At 46.6% G+C, this 20,496-nt stretch overlaps 1 protein-coding gene across 1 annotated transcript; it reads left to right on the forward strand.

Moving 5' to 3' along the window:
- The first annotated feature begins 16,085 nt into the window (after positions 1–16,085).
- LOC101768151 (vacuolar protein sorting-associated protein 32 homolog 2) lies at positions 16,086–19,691 on the forward strand. The gene is made up of 8 exons (XM_004969112.4): positions 16,086–16,311; positions 16,656–16,769; positions 17,122–17,221; positions 17,737–17,822; positions 17,901–17,992; positions 18,078–18,192; positions 18,283–18,475; positions 19,329–19,691. The coding sequence occupies exons 2-7, from the start codon at positions 16,686–16,688 to the stop codon at positions 18,469–18,471; spliced, it is 666 nt and encodes a 221-aa protein (XP_004969169.1). The 5' UTR covers positions 16,086–16,311; positions 16,656–16,685; the 3' UTR covers positions 18,472–18,475; positions 19,329–19,691.
- Positions 19,692–20,496: the final 805 nt, after the last annotated feature.

The following is a 20,496-nucleotide window of genomic DNA, read 5'->3' on the forward strand; positions in this document are numbered from 1 at the left end:
CCGACAGTGGTGGTGTTCGTGATCAAGTGTTTGAAAGTACTAGCCTCATACTTAGTATGGGATGAGGAAGCCTAGTACCGGATTGAACCTAGACGTGAGCGGTCGCCCCATTGTTCTTGGAACGGAGTTTCCCCTGCTGGTTGTCGCACGTGGTGGCAATGTGTGGTCACAGGACGGCAGAGGCCGGGTCTGTGGAACCTTGCACCAAAGGAAATGGGCCCGACACGGGTTAGGGGATTGATGGGGAAGGCCGACACAGGAAGCGACCTCCGGGTGCGCGGATGCCGTGAGGCTAGGTTCACCATGCATGGTTAAAGAACTCGAATCGATTCGTCTGCCTCTCACAGTTTGAGATTGCTTGATCGCTATGTCACCCTGAGTAAATGAGGAATCTGATGATGGTAATGTTGTTGTTATATCTACACATCTTGTTTGGCTCTATGAATGCTTAGAATAGGCCGCACAACCTAGACTGGTAAATGAACATAGAACCTGAGCTAAAAACTGAAATAGGGTTACTTAGTGCTTTTGGCAAATAAACCCCTCAGCCAAGAAGCCTTGCATGTCTAGAAGGAGGAGTAGTCCTTACTCCTATCGGTTAAGTCTTGTTGAGCTTAGTAGCTCAGCCTTGTTGTGGCTTCTGTTTTCAGGTGAAGTTGCTGCGTCCGACCCCTCTCTGGTTGGTGCTTGGCCGCCCCAGCTCCCGCCAGGCTGGACGGTCGAGTGGGACCCCTCCTCGGACGGCGAGGAGAGGACTCAGTGATGTTCTGGCTGGCCTCACCCAGGACATCCGACCCCGACGAAGTCTTCCGCTAGTGTTTTCTCTGTTGTTCTTTGGAATTTTGTAAAACTCTGATGTTGGACTTTATGGTTGAACTAAAATGGTTAAAACTTGTTTAACTCAGTGGACTTGTTGTATTCTCTGTAACCACTCACCTTCGTGTGGGTTTGCTAGACTCGATCCTGTTTAAGTGGTTAAATCGGATGAAATCCGACGGCGCTTCGTGTTAGCTCGGTTTAGGCAGGAGTGTTGCATGTTAGGCGGCTTAACCTTGCTTAATCAAGCTAATCCGAGGTGGTTCCACCACAGCTGGTATCAGAGCCGGGTTTAGCATTCAGAGAACCCAATGAGCCCTAAACACTTCTTTGAAAAGGATAAAAGTTGCAGGAAACTTTTGAAAACCTCGTACGATCGTTAAGGATGACTTAGTGCGAGAGGCCCTAGGGGATTTTGGGGTTGTTTTAGGTGACTAATAAGTACTTGGTTATGTTGCTAACTCTTCCAGCACTTCGCCACGTCTATCATACGTGTGCCGGGTTCCGCATCACGAGTATGCGAGGGTTGATAGGGAGCTCCATTCAAAGGACCCTATCTTCGCGGTTGTTTTCGCCCACGTCTATTACACGTGCGCAGGTTCTGTATGTGTTCCATACGAAGGTTGGTACGGTTCGATTCCAACGAACCTATCGGCACGGTTGTTTCGCCACGTTTGTCATACGTGTGCCGATCCCGCATCGCGAGTATGCGAAGGGTTATACGGATCCATTCAAAGGGAGCCTATTTCCACGGTTGAGTGCTGTCCATGCAGCCTTAAACGCATGGGTGCCGTTTCTATAGTAAGCGGTAATGATTGGGAACGCTTTCGTGGGTGCTGGCCCGAAAGGTTCGTGTGTGGTGTTTTTCTGCAGGTTGCTAATCGCGTTCGTTAGGAGACGTTGCTAGAACCGACTAGATATTATAGGGAGAGACGTATGGTTGCCTTGTCACCGGCGCTGACCGCGTAAGACCCAAAGTTCAGGCCGTTGTTTTTGGTTAAGAGTACGGTAGGCTGTGCATGCGTCATATCTAAAAAAGGTTGTACGGTCCCTTTTCTCAGCAGCAACCCTGTCCGAAAGAGTTCTTTTGATCTAAGGATTTCTAGTTTCTCTTAGTTGCTCTCGGTGAAACCCGTCTGCTTTTCTATCCGACCCCTGATCCTTGGATCTATCTCACGTGGTTTTCGGTTTTCTTGGTTCCAGATGGCTGTTCCTGGACATGTTGTTTTTGGAGCGGACGGTACCTTCCAGTCAATGTGCCTGCATTTCGAGGGGTTTCCCGGGATTTTGTGGGATACGCTGAAGTGGTTTGGGTATCAGTCCCCGCCCTTGTATGCCGGGCGGTTATATATGGAACAGGGCATTCAGACGTGCCAGGTGCAAGCGTTGGTACCACCTCCCCTTGCACGGCCTGACTGGCCCTCTCTTGGCATAATAGCCTATGGTCTCGCTCCGGAAGACACATGGGAATCCGCCGCCCTTCAGTTGCTCACCCAGTTCTGTCAGTTGCACCCCGTGGAGATCACGCTGGACCCGATCGGTCTTTTCCCCGTCAGGAGTCGGCTGGACCCAGCCTGGCTTGACCGCGTTGGAAACATCGAGGTGTTGGCCACCACCTGTGCTATGGTCACCATCTCCACCAACATCCGGTGCATGGCCGCCCTCTACAGGTTGATAGAGCTTCAAGGAAGAGCCATGACCCTCTTCGCCTGTACGGCTGCAGATACCCACGGTTACCTCCAGGCAGCAAGAAGAGACATGGTAGGCCAAACCTACCAGCTGATCCAGCGTGGTATCCAGATCCACGATATGCAAGATCGGAGCTCTGAGCTAGAAGGAGAAGTCGCCGACCTCGTGGACGGCATGATAGAGCTCTCGGAGGAAAAGATGGAGGTGGAAATGGAGCTAGCAGTCGCCAATGCCCACCTGGAGGAGCACCAAGCCGAGCTCGAGGATATGCATGCCCTCAACATGCAGCTCGAAGCTCAGGAGGACCCTGAGGAAGATGAGGGAGCGTCCAGCATGGACATAGAAGAAGATGGCGCCCCTTCTCCAACTCATAGTGTCCATTGGTAGCTTAAGGGTTCTCAGGGAACCTTCTTTCTTTTTGCTGTACTCCTTGGCAGCCTAGATTTTGGAAAAGCTGTAATAGGTTAGCCTTGAGTTGAGTACCCCCTGTGTTGAAACATCGTTGTGTATAAAGTTAACCCCGGTGCATAGTTTTCTCCTCTCGTATGGTGTGGATGCTAGGGTTGAGTAAGTTGCGCCGTAACCCTATGCTGTTTTCGGGGAGCCTGTTCAGTTGGCCGACCCTAGTTCGCGAGCCAGAGTGCGCCGACCTTTGAGGCAGTCTCCGCCTCGTCCGACCCTTTTTCAAGTACGGACCGTGTCCGACCCCTTGGTTTGAGTGGATCAGATCCTAGGAGTCTGTATGTGGCATGTGTTGCCTGAAGTGGAGTACCAGGTCAAGTAGAGGTTATCTATGCTGAGAATGGGAGGAATGTGCTTCCTCTATGAGGACGTGTGATGCACCATTGGCAAGAGTCGCATTAAGGGATTTAATTCATACGTTCCATTTGCTGGAGTACACCTAAGGTTATGAATTTAATGGGGCGTTAACTCTTGTAGATGGCGCACCGCACTAGGTCTGGATCTGTGCCCAGTGGTAGTAATCAGCGACAGGATCTTCCCCCGCCCCCGCCCCTATCGCCATTGGAGGCAATCCTAGCAACTCAAACCGAGCTGCTAAGGCATCTGGTGCAGGGACAACAGTAACAGCCACAGGGTGGAAGAGCACAGCAGCAGCCGCATATCGCGCGGTATGAGGACTTTCTGGGGACACAGCCCCCGCTGTTCCAAAAGACACAAGAACCGCTCGACGCTGATGCATGGGTTCGTACGATCGAATCCAAGTTCGAGCTCCTCACCGCTCCATGCCCCGACAACAACAAGGCGCGGTTTGCAGCTCAGCAGCTGCGTGGATCCGCACGGCTTTGGTGGGACCACTACCATGCCATGCTGCCTGCTGGCCACGTGGTCAGCTGGAACGAGTTCAAGACGGCGTTTAAGGCGCATCACATTCCCGAAGGTCTCCTGGAGCGCAAGCTCAACGAGTTTCTGGCCCTCACCCAAGGAACTCGGGATGTGCTGCATTACGCCCAAGCGTTCAATGACCTATGCCGTTATGCTGGCTATCATGCGGACACCGACGAGAAGAAGCGGGACAGGTTCCGCCGAGGACTGAGCTTGGAGCTCAGGGAAAGGCTGAACCCCATCAGGGTGGACACCTATAACGAGTTGGTCAACCTGGCCATCTCTTAGGAGGACTGCATGCAAGCTCTCAAGGCCGACCAGAAGAGGAAAGCCTCTGTGGCATTTCCGAGCCCGCCGACTCGAAGGTTCCGGATGATCCCTCCACAAGCCCCTGACCGACCCCAGCAGTCAGGGAAATGGATCACCCGACCCCCACCGGCAACAACGTCTCGTTTTCCAGGCTTCCAGCCGCAAGTGCCCCGGCCGACCCTGCCGACGCCACCTCGCCCGGCAGCCAGTAATCGGTGTTTTACCTGTGGCAATGAAGGACATTTTGCAAAGGACTGCCCCAGGAACAAGAATCAGCAGCAAGGTCAGAACCCCATGGCAGCCAGAGGAAGGAGGCCCAAGGTACAAGTCCGACAAGGCCGACTCAACTACACCAGCTTGACCGAACTCCCCGAAGGTGCGCCAGTAATGACGGGTACTTTCCTTGTTTTAAATCAAGCTGTTGTTGTGTTGTTTGATTCGGGAGCCTCTCATAGCTTTATCGGGAGTAAGGCAAGGGAAAGATGTGGGCTAAGTGTCGGTCACACTAAGGAACCCTATGTGATCGCCACTCCTGGAGGAAGGATAACGTCGGATCAGGTCGTTATTCTTATACCTCTCCAGCTAGGTCCCACCCTCTTCAAGGAAAACCTTATCATCCTTGACCTAGAAGGCCTAGATGTCATCCTTGGCATGGATTGGATGGCCCGACATCATGTTGTTCTAGATACATCAGCCCGATCTCTTTACATCAGCTCACCCTTCCATGGCAGTTCTACCCTATCTTTGACCCATCCTGAGTCTTCGACTCCTTGTGCTTACCCTCTCTTGGGAGCCCGTCTAGAAGACCTCCCTGTTATCTGCGAGTACCCTGATGTGTTTCCAGAAGATTTGCCGGGTATGCCCCTTGATAGAGAAGTGGAGTTTTCCATAGAGTTGATTCCTGGCACAGCCCTGATATCTAAGAGACCCTATCGGATGCCACCCGCTGAGTTAGCCGTGTTGAAGACCCAGTTGCATGATCTGTTGGAAAAGGGCTTCATTCGACCCAGTACATCGTCTTGGGGTTGCCCCGCCCTGTTTGTGAAGAAGAAAGACGGCAGTTTACGGATGTGTGTGGATTACCGACCCCTCAATGCGGTAACAGTCAAGAACAAGTACCCACTGCCACGCATTGATGTCTTGTTCGATCAGTTAGCCGGAGCAAAAGTGTTCTCCAAGATCGATCTTCGTTCGGGTTATCACCAAATAAAGATTCAACCTTGCGACATACCCAAGACAGCCTTCTCTACCAGATATGGACTGTACGAGTACCTAGTCATATCCTTTGGACTCACCAATGCACCCGCCTATTTCATGTACCTTATGAACTCGGTGTTTATGCCCGAGCTGGACAAGTTTGTCGTGGTGTTCATTGATGATATCCTAGTGTACTCGAAGAACGAGGAAGAGCATGCCAACCATCTTCATATAGTTCTCCAACGGCTGAGAGATCACCAGCTCTATGCTAAGTTCTCCAAGTGTGAGTTTTGGTTAGATAGCGTCAAGTTTCTGGGACACACTATCTCCAAAGACGGTATCGCCGTGGATCCCAGCAAGGTACAAAAAGTCATGGAATGGAAGTCTCCTACCTCAGTACACCAGATCAGGAGTTTCCATGGACTTGCAGGTTACTATCGGCGTTTCATACCGGATTTCTCCAAGATAGCTAAGCCGATGACCGAGTTGCTGAAGAAGGAGGTCAAATTTGTGTGGGACACCAAGTGTGAAGAGGCCTTCAAGACCCTGAAGCACTTGCTGACCACCGCCCCAGTTTTGGCTCAACCCGACCCCTCTAGGCCGTATGACGTATACTGTGACGCCTCTGGCACTGGACTCGGATGTGTTCTTATGCAAGACAGCCGAGTCATTGCCTATGCCTCACGTGCGTTACGACCTCATGAGCTAAACTACCCGACCCATGACCTTGAGTTGGCAGCAGTGATACATGCCTTGAAGATATGGACGCACTACCTAATGGGAGCTCACTGCAACATCTACACCGACCACAAGAGCCTCAAGTACATCTTCACTCAAGCCGACCTCAACATGCGTCAGAGAAGATGGCTGGAGTTGATAAGGGATTATGAGTTGGAAGTGCACTACCATCCTGGCAAGGCCAATGTAGTAGCCGATGCCCTCAGCCGCAAATCCCATTGCAACTGCTTGTTGTCAACAGCCTTCACCAAAACCCTGTGTCACGAGATGGGAAAACTAAGTTTGGAGATTATTCCTCATGGAACCCTTGGTCACATCATCCTTGACTCAGTTTTGGAGGACCAAATTCGGTCCGCACAAGTTGAGGATAAAGAAATAAAACGGATCATCAGTAAGATCTCAGTAAAGGATGAAGGATATAAGCAATTCCGTCAGGACGAAACGGGAGGTGTGTATTATGGAAACCGACTAGTAGTGCCCGCCGACCCCGAGTTGAGGAAGCAAATCCTAGATGAAGCTCATCTCTCCAAGTTCTCGATCCATCCTGGCAGCAATAAGATGTACCATGATCTTCGTCAAACCTTTTGGTGGAGTGGAATGAAACCAGAGATAGCTCGTTATGTTTCAGAATGTGACACCTGTCAACGTGTCAAGGCCAGTCATTTGAAGGTAGCAGGAACCTTGCAGCCGCTACCTATTCCCTCTTGGAAATGGGAAGACATCAGCATGGATTTCATAGTTGGATTACCCCTTACAACTCAACGGTATGATTCCATCTGGGTTATAGTGGATCGTCTGACCAAGACGGCACATTTCCTTCCTGTTCATACCACCTACACAGTCAAGCAATATGTAGAGTTGTACCTCGATCGTATCGTTTCCCTACATGGTGTACCCAAGACCATCATCTCTGATCGAGGAGTTCAGTTTGTGGCCCGTTTTTGGGAGCAATTACAAGCATCTATGGGCACCAAGCTCATCCGAAGCTCAACGTATCATCCTCAAACCGATGGCCAAACCGAGAGAGTCAACCAGATCCTTGAAGACATGCTAAGAGCCTGTGTTATCCACTATAATAAAAGCTGGGACAAGTGCCTGCCCTTAGCAGAATTCTCCTACAATAACAGTTACCAGGCCAGTTCGAAGATGGCACCGTTTGAGTCCCTATATGGCCGGAGATGCAGGACACCCTTGAACTGGTCCCAACCAGGAGAGAGACAGGCTTATGGCCCTGACTTAGTGGCAGAAGCTGAAGAGCAAGTGAAGGTAATTCAAGCAAATCTCAAGGCTGCCCAATCTCGACAAAAGAGTTACTCCGACCGACGGAGAACACCCCTGCAGTTTGACCTTGGTGATCACGTGTACCTTCGAGTTTCCCCAACCAAACGAGTGCAGCGGTTTGGAATAAAAGGCAAGTTAGCACCCCGCTATGTTGGCCCCTATGAGATTGTGGAGAGATGTGGACCCGTTGCTTACCGGATCCAACTCCCAGAACAGCTATCAGCCATACATGATGTATTCCATGTGTCTCAACTGAAGAAATATGTCCGAGTTCCAACAGAGATCTTAGAGCAAGAACAACTTCAAGTAGAGCACGACCTGACCTACGCCGAGTACCCAGATCGAGTTCTTGACCAAAAGGAAAGGCACACCCGACGCCAAGTGGTAAAGATGTACAAGATCCTTTGGAGAAACCACACCAAAGATGAAGCAACATGGGAAACGGACGAATATCTGGACAAGCGTTTCCCAGGGTTTCTGTCCCACCAAGGAGGTAAGAACAGCACACCCCTTGATCTTTGAATCTCGGGACGAGATTCTTTTTAAGAGGGGTAGGCTGTAACGACCGACCCCTAAACCTTCCCAGTTAATCTTGATCAGAGCCCTTGACCTTAGTTATCTGTCTTGCTTAACCGTGCCTGAGTGCTCAGTTTTTCCACCGGTCCCGACCCCTGGATCCGACCCCTTCCCGCCTCGCTCCTTTTCCGACCCCGGCGAGCTCAGCCCACCGTCGGATTCTGCTGATCTTTCTCAACCGTCCGATCTATCCACCGGTGGACCCGCGAGATCTTTTCCAGATCCCCCGCGCCAGCCGCACTCGAGTTCCATGGCCGCCCCAGAGTCTTCCTGCCGCGTGGCTCGTCTTCTCCGACGCCTGCCGCTCAGTTTTGTCTCTGGTAAGCAACAGAGTGGGTTCCCGCGCCCCTTTTCCCCAATAGCAGCGGAAGCCCTCTGCACCCATTTCTGCAGAGCCTCGCCTCCCGCGCCCATCATCACGCCACCAGATCCCGACCCCAGAGCCCGATGTCGCCCGTCTTTTCCGTCCCTTTCAGCCACAGTTGCGCCGCCCGGTCATTGCTACACGACGATTCCTCCATCGCCAACCCCGACCGCGGCCGCGACAGTTCCTTTCCCCGCTCTGTCAGACGCCGCCCGACAATCTGTTGTTCCGCGCTCTCCCCCGCACCCGCGTCCGCCTGTCTTCTCACCTGTGCGCCCTCGATTCTAGCGCCGTTAAACCGGTCGCTTCTATCACCTCTTCCGCACGACGACGCCCGCTTTCCGCCAAATCCCAACCACCAGTCTACCCGCTCCTACGCCGCCCTGACGGCAGAACGCAATGATCGCTGGCGTCACCCCCGGAGTTCTGCAGCACCACCCTGTTTGCTCAATCGCCGCCACGGCAGAGCACTCCATTGCTTCTCCCCGGCCTTCGCGCCGCTCCCCTTCTCTCTCTCCGCACCGTTTCCGTTCCTCTGCTCCAGCAGCTATAAAAGGAATGCCCCCGTCGCCAGTGTTCCCTCCGCCTCTGTTGCCTTAAGCTTTCTCTAGCTCCCTGCTCAAGCTCCTAGCGCCACCCACCCAGTTCTTGAAAAGTTCTTCTCCCAGTTCCCTCTCAGTTCCTCCAAGTCACCCAGCAGCTTGCTCCTCCGTGCTGCGTAAGAGCTCTCTTGTGATCCGCAAGAAGCAGTGCCGCCGCCGGAGCATCGCCAGTCTTAGCCCTTGCTCAAAGCTTTAGTCCCTCCGCCCAAGTCTGCTCCTTCCCGACCCTACATTTTCCTTTCAGGAAGAAGGTGAGTTGCCGACCCCCAGTCCGCCTCGCCCGACCCCTCCTATCCGCCCGACCCCAGTTCTGTCTCGTCTGACCCTGTCTGTTCTGCCAATCCTTATCCGCCTCGCCCGAGGGCTTGGCTGTGATCTTTTTCTTCAACTCGAGGGTGCATGTAAAACTTGGGAACCCTTCAGCGCTTGCGTCTAAGGACCCCTAGTTTGTCACATCCTCTAGTTCAAGGATCAGACCACTAGTTCCTTCCTACCCTTACCTTTTGATCATCATCAGCTCTCGAACCACCATCACCTCCTGCTCCTTGTCGCAAGTTTTTGGGCTCAGGCGAGCCAGTGTTGCTGTTGAACTAACCGTCTAAGCTAACCCTTGCATTGCATTCGTGTAGAGCTGCACCTCGCCGACGGTTTCTACGAGCTTCACCCGGCGCCAAAAGAAGAAGCTGTAGCCGAGCTCCTACCCTCCGAAGCCGAAGTTAGCCCCGAAGTCGAGCAGTTCCCGTCCTCCTTGCTTGAAGGCAAGCCCCGGTTGCATGAAAGTCCTATGTGTTTTACCAGACTTGCGCATGCCTTCTGTATCATGCTTGTGCATTTTACGTATAGGAGTTGTGTGAAACCCTAGATGCATAGCGTAGTCATCCCAGTGATCTGAGCACTAGCTGTTGGACCGAGTAGCTGCATTGCTTAACTAGGAAAACGGTAAAAGCCGAGTGATTTCCTGTCACTCGCGAGTTATAGGAGTTGCATGTTTACTCTCCTGTTATAACTATAAGGACGATGGACGGGGTAGGGTTTTGGGTAACTCTTTGGTGGTCGGATGGTTGCCCCGTCTGTCTATGAAATCTTGCTAAGGCCCGACAGTGGTGGTGTTCGTGATCAAGTGTTTGAAAGTACTAGCCTCATACTTAGTATGGGATGAGGAAGCCTAGTACCGGATTGAACCTAGACGTGAGCGGTCGCCCCATTGTTCTTGGAACGGAGTTTCCCCTGCTGGTTGTCGCACGTGGTGGCAATGTGTGGTCACAGGACGGCAGAGGCCGGGTCTGTGGAACCTTGCACCAAAGGAAATGGGCCCGACACGGGTTAGGGGATTGATGGGGAAGGCCGACACAGGAAGCGACCTCCGGGTGCGCGGATGCCGTGAGGCTAGGTTCACCATGCATGGTTAAAGAACTCGAATCGATTCGTCTGCCTCTCACAGTTTGAGATTGCTTGATCGCTATGTCACCCTGAGTAAATGAGGAATCTGATGATGGTAATGTTGTTGTTATATCTACACATCTTGTTTGGCTCTATGAATGCTTAGAATAGGCCGCACAACCTAGACTGGTAAATGAACATAGAACCTGAGCTAAAAACTGAAATAGGGTTACTTAGTGCTTTTGGCAAATAAACCCCTCAGCCAAGAAGCCTTGCATGTCTAGAAGGAGGAGTAGTCCTTACTCCTATCGGTTAAGTCTTGTTGAGCTTAGTAGCTCAGCCTTGTTGTGGCTTCTGTTTTCAGGTGAAGTTGCTGCGTCCGACCCCTCTCTGGTTGGTGCTTGGCCGCCCCAGCTCCCGCCAGGCTGGACGGTCGAGTGGGACCCCTCCTCGGACGGCGAGGAGAGGACTCAGTGATGTTCTGGCTGGCCTCACCCAGGACATCCGACCCCGACGAAGTCTTCCGCTAGTGTTTTCTCTGTTGTTCTTTGGAATTTTGTAAAACTCTGATGTTGGACTTTATGGTTGAACTAAAATGGTTAAAACTTGTTTAACTCAGTGGACTTGTTGTATTCTCTGTAACCACTCACCTTCGTGTGGGTTTGCTAGACTCGATCCTGTTTAAGTGGTTAAATCGGATGAAATCCGACGGCGCTTCGTGTTAGCTCGGTTTAGGCAGGAGTGTCGCATGTTAGGCGGCTTAACCTTGCTTAATCAAGCTAATCCGAGGTGGTTCCGCCACAACTTTGATCTTTAGATACTTGAGGGCTTTCAACCTAACCTTCAACTTGAGCACATCCAACTTGATCTAGTGACTTGAGACTCTCCTTTGTCCATGATAAAGTGTGCTCGGAATCTTAAGTCACTCCATTTCATCAATCATGGTAGATTAGATGCGTTGCATTGCTTCCCTCGGTAAGGCCTAGAAATGATACCTCGAAATCCCCCGGATACTAGCTACTTCACCCTAGCAATATGCACATGGCACAAGCCATCACTTATCCAAAGCTTGCTTAGTCCCTCGTCTCTAGTACCTCATTTGATTTCTTTACCCATTCTTGCCACATTAAGTTTAGCATTGCTTTTGACATCAACAAATGAAATCTCATTTGAAATTCTCTTCAAATGCTTGATCTAAGTTGATGAAGAATCTCTCATGACTTGCAAGCATCCACTAATAAGACCAATGAATAGATCATATGCTCGTGTCTTTTAGCATGTCCTCGTGAAGTCTTGCAATTTCCTTCTTATGAATATTTCATACTTTTCTTGATGACCCCTTTTCTCTTGGTAAGACAAGCCATCAAGTTGCTTGGAGAGTTATAGATCAACCTATGAAACTCATCCCCAAGCTTCATTCAACTCTTGCTTGTTGTTGTTCTTTTATTTGTCTTCAAGGGATCACATACTTGCTTGCTACCTTCATTGTGACCATATGATACCCATTCACTTGATGAGTTAATATTACAACATGAGTATAATAATATAAACCTGCTCACAATCTTAGGCAACAAGTTAGTCCTTTAATCGTTTTGTCATTCAATTCACCAAAACCCACTTAGGGGCCTAGATGCACTTTCAGTTGGCCATTGGCGAGTAGGCCTACTAGTTAGAGCCAAACTATGAAGGGAAAATTTGCACCCGCGTAGGCCTAGTGGTCATAAAAACCCACAGAGTGATCATAATTATTGCTAATAATTGGGGGATAGTGTGACAATGGGACACAGAGAGCGCATGAGTTGGATCTAACAATAGCGTTGTTGATTTGCTGGTGGAGCAACTTGAGGCGATAGCACTAGCTGCAAGGTGGCGGTTCGAAGATTGGAGAGGAGATGGAGGGCAGCGAGAGCGAGAGGGCTAATGTGTGGTAGGGCTTAGGAGGTGTCATCATGTACAAGCGAGACAAGATGTGGAAGCTGATGGTATCGTGGAGATGAGAAATTGGAGAGTTAATATGCAATCACATCCACATGCATGGATGCCAAGATGAGAAACATAGATAGATATAGCTAGATGCCTATATTTGGTAACGAGAGTAGAAATTCCACATAGCCCCAAAGTGTACTGGGAGAAACAAGCATAGAGAAAAATGTGGAAGCTAAGGGTTGGTCACCACCATGGAGAAATAGAAATTCTAGGCTATTCTTCTAACATTATTGAAGCTAAGCAACACGTTATTAGGTGATCGGCAGATGAAGTAGAACCCAACCTTCTTGCACAACACATAAGGAAGATTGTGTTGTCACCGGTGGAAACAAAAAGTGGAGCGTCTGTTCATACATTAACAAATGTGGTAGAGGTAGAGCGATGGGTGTACGTCAGCCATCTGATGAGTTACTGCGATTTGAGGTACCAACGATGATGGCATTTAGAGATATGAGTAACTTTAAGAAAAATCCTTATTTAAAAAGAACATAGAGCTGCTATGATGCAGAAGAAGACATAACAACTGCATGGTGGGGACACCATGGAGAAACACAGCTTAACACATACTGGAATAATTATGATCAAAAGAAATAAAGAGAAGAAAATTAAGATCAACATAGGTGACATCCCGAGTGGATTGTCATGAAGGAGTTAGCGTATCAGCATCCGAAGAACAAGTGTGCAAGCAAAATATAGAATAGAAGAGAGGCAGAGCACTATGAGCCCATTTGGATGGGTTTTCCCATGGCAAAGCTCCATAGGAGCGGAAGTAGGAAAGAGAGGGATGAGCACAAATGATAAGGCTATACTTGGCTAGCTACAACAAAAAATTTGTTGACTTGAAGGCAAAGTTCATGTGTGAAAAGGTGTAGCAGTTATAAGACCATATGGAATCATTTATGTATGGGCTATAGAAACATGTGATTAGTGAACAAAGAAAAGAGAGGATATTTGGATATGATAAGAACTAACGAGAATACATCCATATCTCATTAGTGTTTACATTCAAACACAAAATTAAATTCTAATTATTACTTTTGGTGGTATAAATTGAACCATTCATCCAAAAAATATATAAGAATAATCTACAATTGTAACAAACACTCACGAACAAAAATGTACATTGCCATAAAGAATATAAAAATATATTATGTTAAAAGCATATAAATTTTTTATTGCTTCAGCAGATAAAAAACATCTCTTAATAAAGTATTCCTTTTTCTTTTGAATTCAAGTTTGTCAAACAATAAGACGACTAAACACAACTACTTACATTCTTTTATTTTGAAATAAAACGCCTAATATTGATATAGAAAAGCAAGTTACCCGCGCTATTTGCGTGGGCCACCTGCTATTTTTTGATACGCAAGTGTTTTCTGGTAAAGACTGTTGCTGTCGAAGGTAGTCACACGGTATCATACAAGTGCCTTTTGGAAACGAATTTTCTACTGTTAACGGCTAATTTTTCTTGAACTAAGGCTACATTTTCCTTTTGTTGCATTGGCGAGTCATTTCTGGATACTACATTCCTACTCTAGGATTTGCGATCTTATTCTTTTTTACCCCACTTAGCCTGTGTCGTTGTGAGCTGAATGAATCATTATTGTTCGTTCTGTTGCACTTTTGGTGCTAAGTTGCATGTTTGTTTTTTCTTTTTGCTAATGTCATTGTGGGTGATTCCGTAGATATTGTGGAGTATGTTTTGTCGCCCCTTTCGACTAGTAGAATATTTACTTTCTTTCTATCTGTTCAGATTTCAAAAGCTAGCATACGACAGTATGTATTTCCTTGTTCAATTGGTTCATGATGAAGAGATTCCCCTTGCTGAGCAAAGTTGTGCAAGTATGCAACGAGGCCGGTTTATTCAAAAAGACAACGAAAATAAAAGATCAAAATATTTTGAGAGTGAATCCTCAAAAGCGCTTGTGCACATAAACTTAGCATGGCAATTAAATTGAATGCCATTTCTTAAGAGAAACAAACCGAATCAGCCACGTTAAACAAAGACAACAATAACTTAAGTTGGGAAAGTATTATTAACTGGTTAATAAAAGACACATCTTTTTTTAAGGTAATAAAAGACACATCTTTGATAGTCTACATAGGCAAAAATGAAGAGGACTGTATACGATGGTTAAACGTTATATCAAAATCTACTGACTTCTTTCTTAGATATGACAAAGGCACATCTAAGTTGGACCCTCGTTCAATCTCTCACCTATCCATTGCCCCTGCCTCCATGTTATGAGGTGCCCTCTTGCCTCGCCACCCCTATCCCAACCAAGCTCGTCGCTAGCAGCACCTTGCCACCTTGCTTCGACCACTACCTTCCATAGAGGTTGTCACCCACCGTGAAATTCAGATATGAGAAATGAAAAAGCCGCTAGAACCCAAAATCTCTCCTCTCTAACCTAGCTGGCAATCCACTTCATCGCTGGTGTTGGCCTGCAACAACAACACAATATGTGTTTCTTTTTCTCTTCTTCTCTTTGCAGAATCAATCTCCAATTGTTACGCAAGAGAGATTGACCACTAGAAATTTGATTGAGCAGTTGACCAATGCATAGTAGTTGCGAGGAGAGCAGCTTTGTATTTTTAGTCATCCTTTTCTCTTGAAAAACTGTTTGAAAACAAATGTTTTCACCCTTTAATTTCCTCCTCACGCAAAAACGATATGAAAATTTTGACTGAATTGAAACGAAACCAACCTTGTTAGCTAGACAATCCCGTGAACAAATGTATGTTCTGCGCCTATGGGACACCTTTATATAGGATAATAAAGGCTACTTAAAGTCTAAACAACATGATTTTTTTTCGAAAGACACCGTAACGGTGCCTCATATCTGATTTATATCATGGAAAACAAAAGGTGACAAAAGGTGACGCAAATGAAGGACAACTTGACACAAAACGACCTCTGAAAAATAAAATTACATTGAAGAGCTTTCTGATTGTCTTCTTCCTTCGATTGTTTGTCGTCCATCGGAGCTTGAAAAATGCACTGGAAAGACAACAGGAGAAAGGGACACCTGCGAACGCCATCGCCACACAAGGCTTTGAAGACTAAAAAACCACTCGCTGCTAACAACGAGATCTTGAAACCATTGGAAAAAAAAACATCGGTTGGGGGAACACCCCAAGCAACGCATGCTTGCAATCCATCACCACCAAAACAGAGGGTTGAAGAAATCGGATCTTGTCGCAAAACAAACCGAAATAAAAGGTCGAAGTCGCCATAACAAAAGACAACCAACTGCATCTCCTGATTGACACACCAACTGCAAAAATCTGGAGAGAACCTACAGATCTGGCAGAACCAACTCTCACTGGCCCTTCATCGGATCGGACATCGTCGAGGTAGGAAGAGGCCAGAGAGACCTTATTCCACAACGTCATCGTCGCCACCACCTCGACAATATTGCTAGAGAATCAACCCTAAAAGAAAAAAAGATAAGACTAGATCTGTGAAGAAGATAGGTCCCCACTCATCAACCTACCGACGAGGCCGCCGGAGGGACGGAAGAGGGGACCGAGGTGGCGACGAGCGTAGGATCGAATCTTTGATTGATATTTTTTAAAAAAAAATTGCAACAGCAAGAAAAACTCCATCACTACCTTTTTCAGAAGTTACATTTGAAGAAAAAATTTGGGCCCATCGCTCAATCTACCTACACACACGACTATTTACAGCCCAAAACGGGCCCGCCCAATCCAAAATCCATCTCAGACTCAGAGACGGAAAAAGAAAAACAGAAAAAAAAAATCCCAACGGCAACCGTGTTTCCGTTTGCTTCGCCCGGTCACCTTCCGCGGTTGTGTGCGTACGCGGTCGTCTCCATCCAACTCCAACTCGTCTCCTCCTCCTTCCCCTCCCCCAATCATCAAAAACCTAGACCAAATCTTCCCCATCGATCCCAACTCACCCCACCCAGAGCCGCCTTCCAACCAGATTCCTCCTGTCCCCTCTCGAGTCGCGCCCGCCCAATCCAGTGGCCGCCGCCGCCGCCGCTTCCGCCGGCGTCGAATCCGGTAAGCCTCCTCGCTCTCTCTCCTCCCTCTCCGGCTAGATCCACCACGCTCAGATCGTTGCCGCCCCGCGATTTGAGAGTAGAGGGGTGGACTGGCGATCCGCGCGCGCGCCCTTATATCTGGATTAGTTCATCGCGATCGATTGGTCCGCGTTCTCTGCTCGGATCGCGCCCGCTTCCACACTAGGGGTTTTCGCGCGTCGGGGTAGCATAGTGTCGGGGGCCCCCGGGTGCGCGCTCACGCTTTATCACTTTAGTCGGGTGGTGCTCGCTGTTGCTACTTCTGAGTTTCTCGAATTGGCCTGTGAATGATGTCATGTTGCCCGCTGTTGCTTTGCCTCGCAGGTGTTTTGAGTTTCGGTTGCGAGCGCAGCCATGTCCATGTTCAACAGGATCTTTGGGAAGCCCAAGGAGCAGGCCAACTCTAATGCGTTGGCCACTCTGGACAAGTTAAATGAGGTGACCTTTTTTTCCTTCTATTCCATGACATCCGATTGCTTTCATATGTGTATTGATCATTTTTTTCGTAATTACGGTAGCCTACATATGATTGTAACCTAAGAGTATCCTTCATTTTGTATTGAATTGTTAAGGTTCATTTTGTATATGATCGACTCCATGATAGGTTGATCATTCTTTGTTTCAATGTATTTGCGACACAACTTCTAACATTTACCTCTTAGGAAGGGATAGGGGTCTTTAGGTCTTTATATGTTTAGCCAACTATTGCACTAACTGACAATATGGCAGATCTTAATGCCTATACAATAGTGAATTAGAGGTTCTAAAAGCTGACTTTATCTATATTCAGACTCTCGATATGCTGGAGAAGAAAGAAAAGGTGCTGGAGAAAAAAGCGGCTGCCGAGCTAGAGAGGGCCAAGGAATTCTCGAAAGCAAAGAATAAAAGAGGTATGAGTCAAATCATCGTATTGCCATTTGTAATATATACTTTCGTTAGTGCACCTAAATTTGCTCTGTACATGTGTTGTGCTGTAAACTTAAAAAGTATCAAAATAAATTTCTTTTGGTGCATATACATTGGATCAACAAATGTGTGTATTCCTTTGGACACAGTTTTATGCTTATTGTTGTTAATATGATCGTGTCATCATGTTGAATTGCGTTCTATCAAATCAAATTTAGGTTTGTATGTACCTGCATTGTACTTGAGGTACATAGTATGCAATTTGCATATAGCATTATTTCTGGATCAATCTTCACCATTTTTATTCACAGACCTCATGATATGCATCTTATTATTAGCCAATACAGCTTATATTCACTGTATCTTTTACTTCTTATTATTTTGCTTTCATTTAAACTATTATTGATTATATTAAAATGTCACTAACTTCCTTTTTTATGCGATGAAAACTAGATTTATAGAAGATTGTGCTAATGCGAATAATTCTTGCTCTTAACAGCTGCTATCCAGTCCTTGAAGAGGAAAAAACTTTATGAGCAACAAATTGAGCAGCTTGGAAATTTCCAGTTGAGAATCCATGATCAGGTTAATAGTCCTATTCAAACATTTGGAACTTTTGTTTACTATATATTATGTGTGCTAACTATATAACACCTTATACAGATGATCATGTTAGAAGCAGCTAAAGCTACAACAGAGACTGTCGATGCATTGAGGACTGGAGCTGCAGCTATGAAAGCAATGCAAAAAGCAACGTTAGTATTAGTTTTGAGTCTATTTGAGGGTTTTCCCACATAATCGTTGAAGGTATCTAAATGATTATTTACCATGCCCCTGCAGAAATATTGATGATGTTGACAAGACTATGGATGAAATTAATGAACAGACAGAAAACATGAAACAAATTCAAGATGCTTTATCAGCTCCTCTTGGAGCTTCTGCTGATTTTGATGAGGTAATTCACTATAATCATTTAATTTTACAACATTGCATCACATTGTTTTCTCTGATGTACTTATCACCTATTGCACCAAAAAACTTACAGGATGAACTGGAAGCGGAACTTGAAGAACTGGAGGGAGCAGAGTTGGAATCTCAGCTTCTGGAGCCTGTTGCAGCTCCTCCTGTGCATCCAGTGCATGTCCCTACCAAGCAACCAGCTCGCCCTGCTCCACAGAAAGCTACAGCTGAAGATGATGAGCTTGCTGCACTGCAAGCTGAAATGGCGTTGTGATCAGGTTAGTGTTTGATCCATTTCTACCTCTTGTTGCTTTCACGGGATTGTTTCACCACTACCTGTTAGCTATGCAAAGTGGTCAACCGGTTGTATATTGATCAATGGTACTACTTTGTTAATGGTCTGATGTCGAAATGTGCATAAAGTAGCTAGTTGTTAAATATACTTACGCTGTGTTTATTCCTTGAATATTTTATAAATCTTTGATTGTTCAGTTGCTGTTGTAGCTCCAAAGATATCCTAATGCATTAGGATGGTAGGAATGTTCTGTCACTTGGAGTACTGTACAATGAAACCATCTAGTACTTTACAGTTGCTGTTAGGATAGTTTTTGAAATAATGCTGTTAGGATACTGGCCTGAGAAAGAGAGGTCAGCAGTTCTGATGAGGCAAGTTGAATGCTGGAAACATGTGCATGACAGTTCTCTGTTTGATGGACTTCTCAAATAAAGAGGCATATGCTTAATGGAGAAATTATATCCATCCAGTTGTCCAATATTACTAATGCTCCTTAGAATTGAAATGCCAATTTTGTCTGACCCATTGTTGATTGTAAAGTTTGAAAGTTCTAATGGGCTGGGAACCTAGTTTCATATAAGTTGTCCTGTGTATGAAAAAACTTATTGAGTCCACATTAGTTTGCCTCCATTTTCATTTGGCCGTTTATTACTCAAAGGTTATTGTAATTTGGAAAATCAACTATTTGCAGAATTTGCTTGGAATTTAGAGTTCAGTTGTTCATGTTTATGGTGTATGGAATAGAGAAGAAATTTGGACGTTTGGTTTCTGACTTTCTGTTTTGCATGTGTCTATGTTACTGTTTGTTCATTATTAACTGAACTGAAAACCTGCAGGTTCCCAATGAAGAGGTGAAATGTGTAAATGATTGGCGTTACACTAAGAAGGTCCAAGCGAGTCTGGCTATGATATATTTGCCCATGTGTGTATAATCTTGGGGGTGTATTTGGCAACCGAAGCAGAAAAAAGGCTGCTCCAGCCAATGTTTGTTTCAGTGGTTTTGGGGTCTGTTCTCAATAGACGGTTTCATTTAATGTGGCTCGGTTTGCTCCATCCATGCTAACCTCCCACATCAACGTGCATTGTTGTCATACAGTATTTTTCGTTGACCCATATTGTCTGGAGCCATGTAAAAATGTTATAAATCCCCAGGGTTCACATTTGATGCGCCAATAAGCAGCTCTCAATTTTTAAAGCAAGCGTGTGTTTTCTTGTGCCCCATGTACCAGTAGCCTTTGTTACTGCTTCGTGCGTTTCGTTGAAACCTGAACTGGTCAGTAGTAGAACGGTAAGCGATGCAAACCATCATTTGGAAGGTTGCACCTCAGGTCGAAAACACCAATTAAAAGATATTCGATGAAGCATGTGGGCTATTAAGATCCAATTAAAAGATATTCGATGAAGTATGTAGGCTATTAAAGATGTAAACAATGCCGTCTGAGTGCTATAGTTTGAATTTGTCTCTTCTTTTTCTTATGAGTTTGAATTTGTCTCTTCTTTTTCTTATGTCCCATGTGGGATCCAGTTTTCTTTTGAAACTTCACACGGATAAACAACATGACACCGCATACAGCTGTAACAATGCTTTATTCTTTTTTTCCTTTCAAAGATTACTTTTGTTTAATTTAATCTGAAAATTTTTCAGTATTCTTGGCGTTTCCACCCTTCTCAAACGATGTGTTTCCGCCCTTCTCAAATGATGTGTTTTCACCTAAGTTGCACTTGCACTCCCCTAATATTTGGACACAAGAATTTACCGTTAGCACTCCCCTAATATCGGAACGAATCATGTCTTGAGAAAAATGCTACTGCTACATACACGATTTGGGAAACTTGAAACCAAAGGCAGTTAATGTGAAACTGATCTTGAATTTTGTAGTTGTAGGTTAATGAGATTGATTCAAAGCATTACAGACGCTCTCGATTCAGATGGATGAGGGTATTGCTGCATCCTTTTGGCAGAAATGCAGTGGCCTTTAGGATCAAGGACCAGCCTGAGCAAGC

This window comes from Setaria italica, chromosome V, assembly GCF_000263155.2.
Source record: "Setaria italica strain Yugu1 chromosome V, Setaria_italica_v2.0, whole genome shotgun sequence".
NCBI classification, from domain to species: domain Eukaryota; kingdom Viridiplantae; phylum Streptophyta; class Magnoliopsida; order Poales; family Poaceae; genus Setaria; species Setaria italica.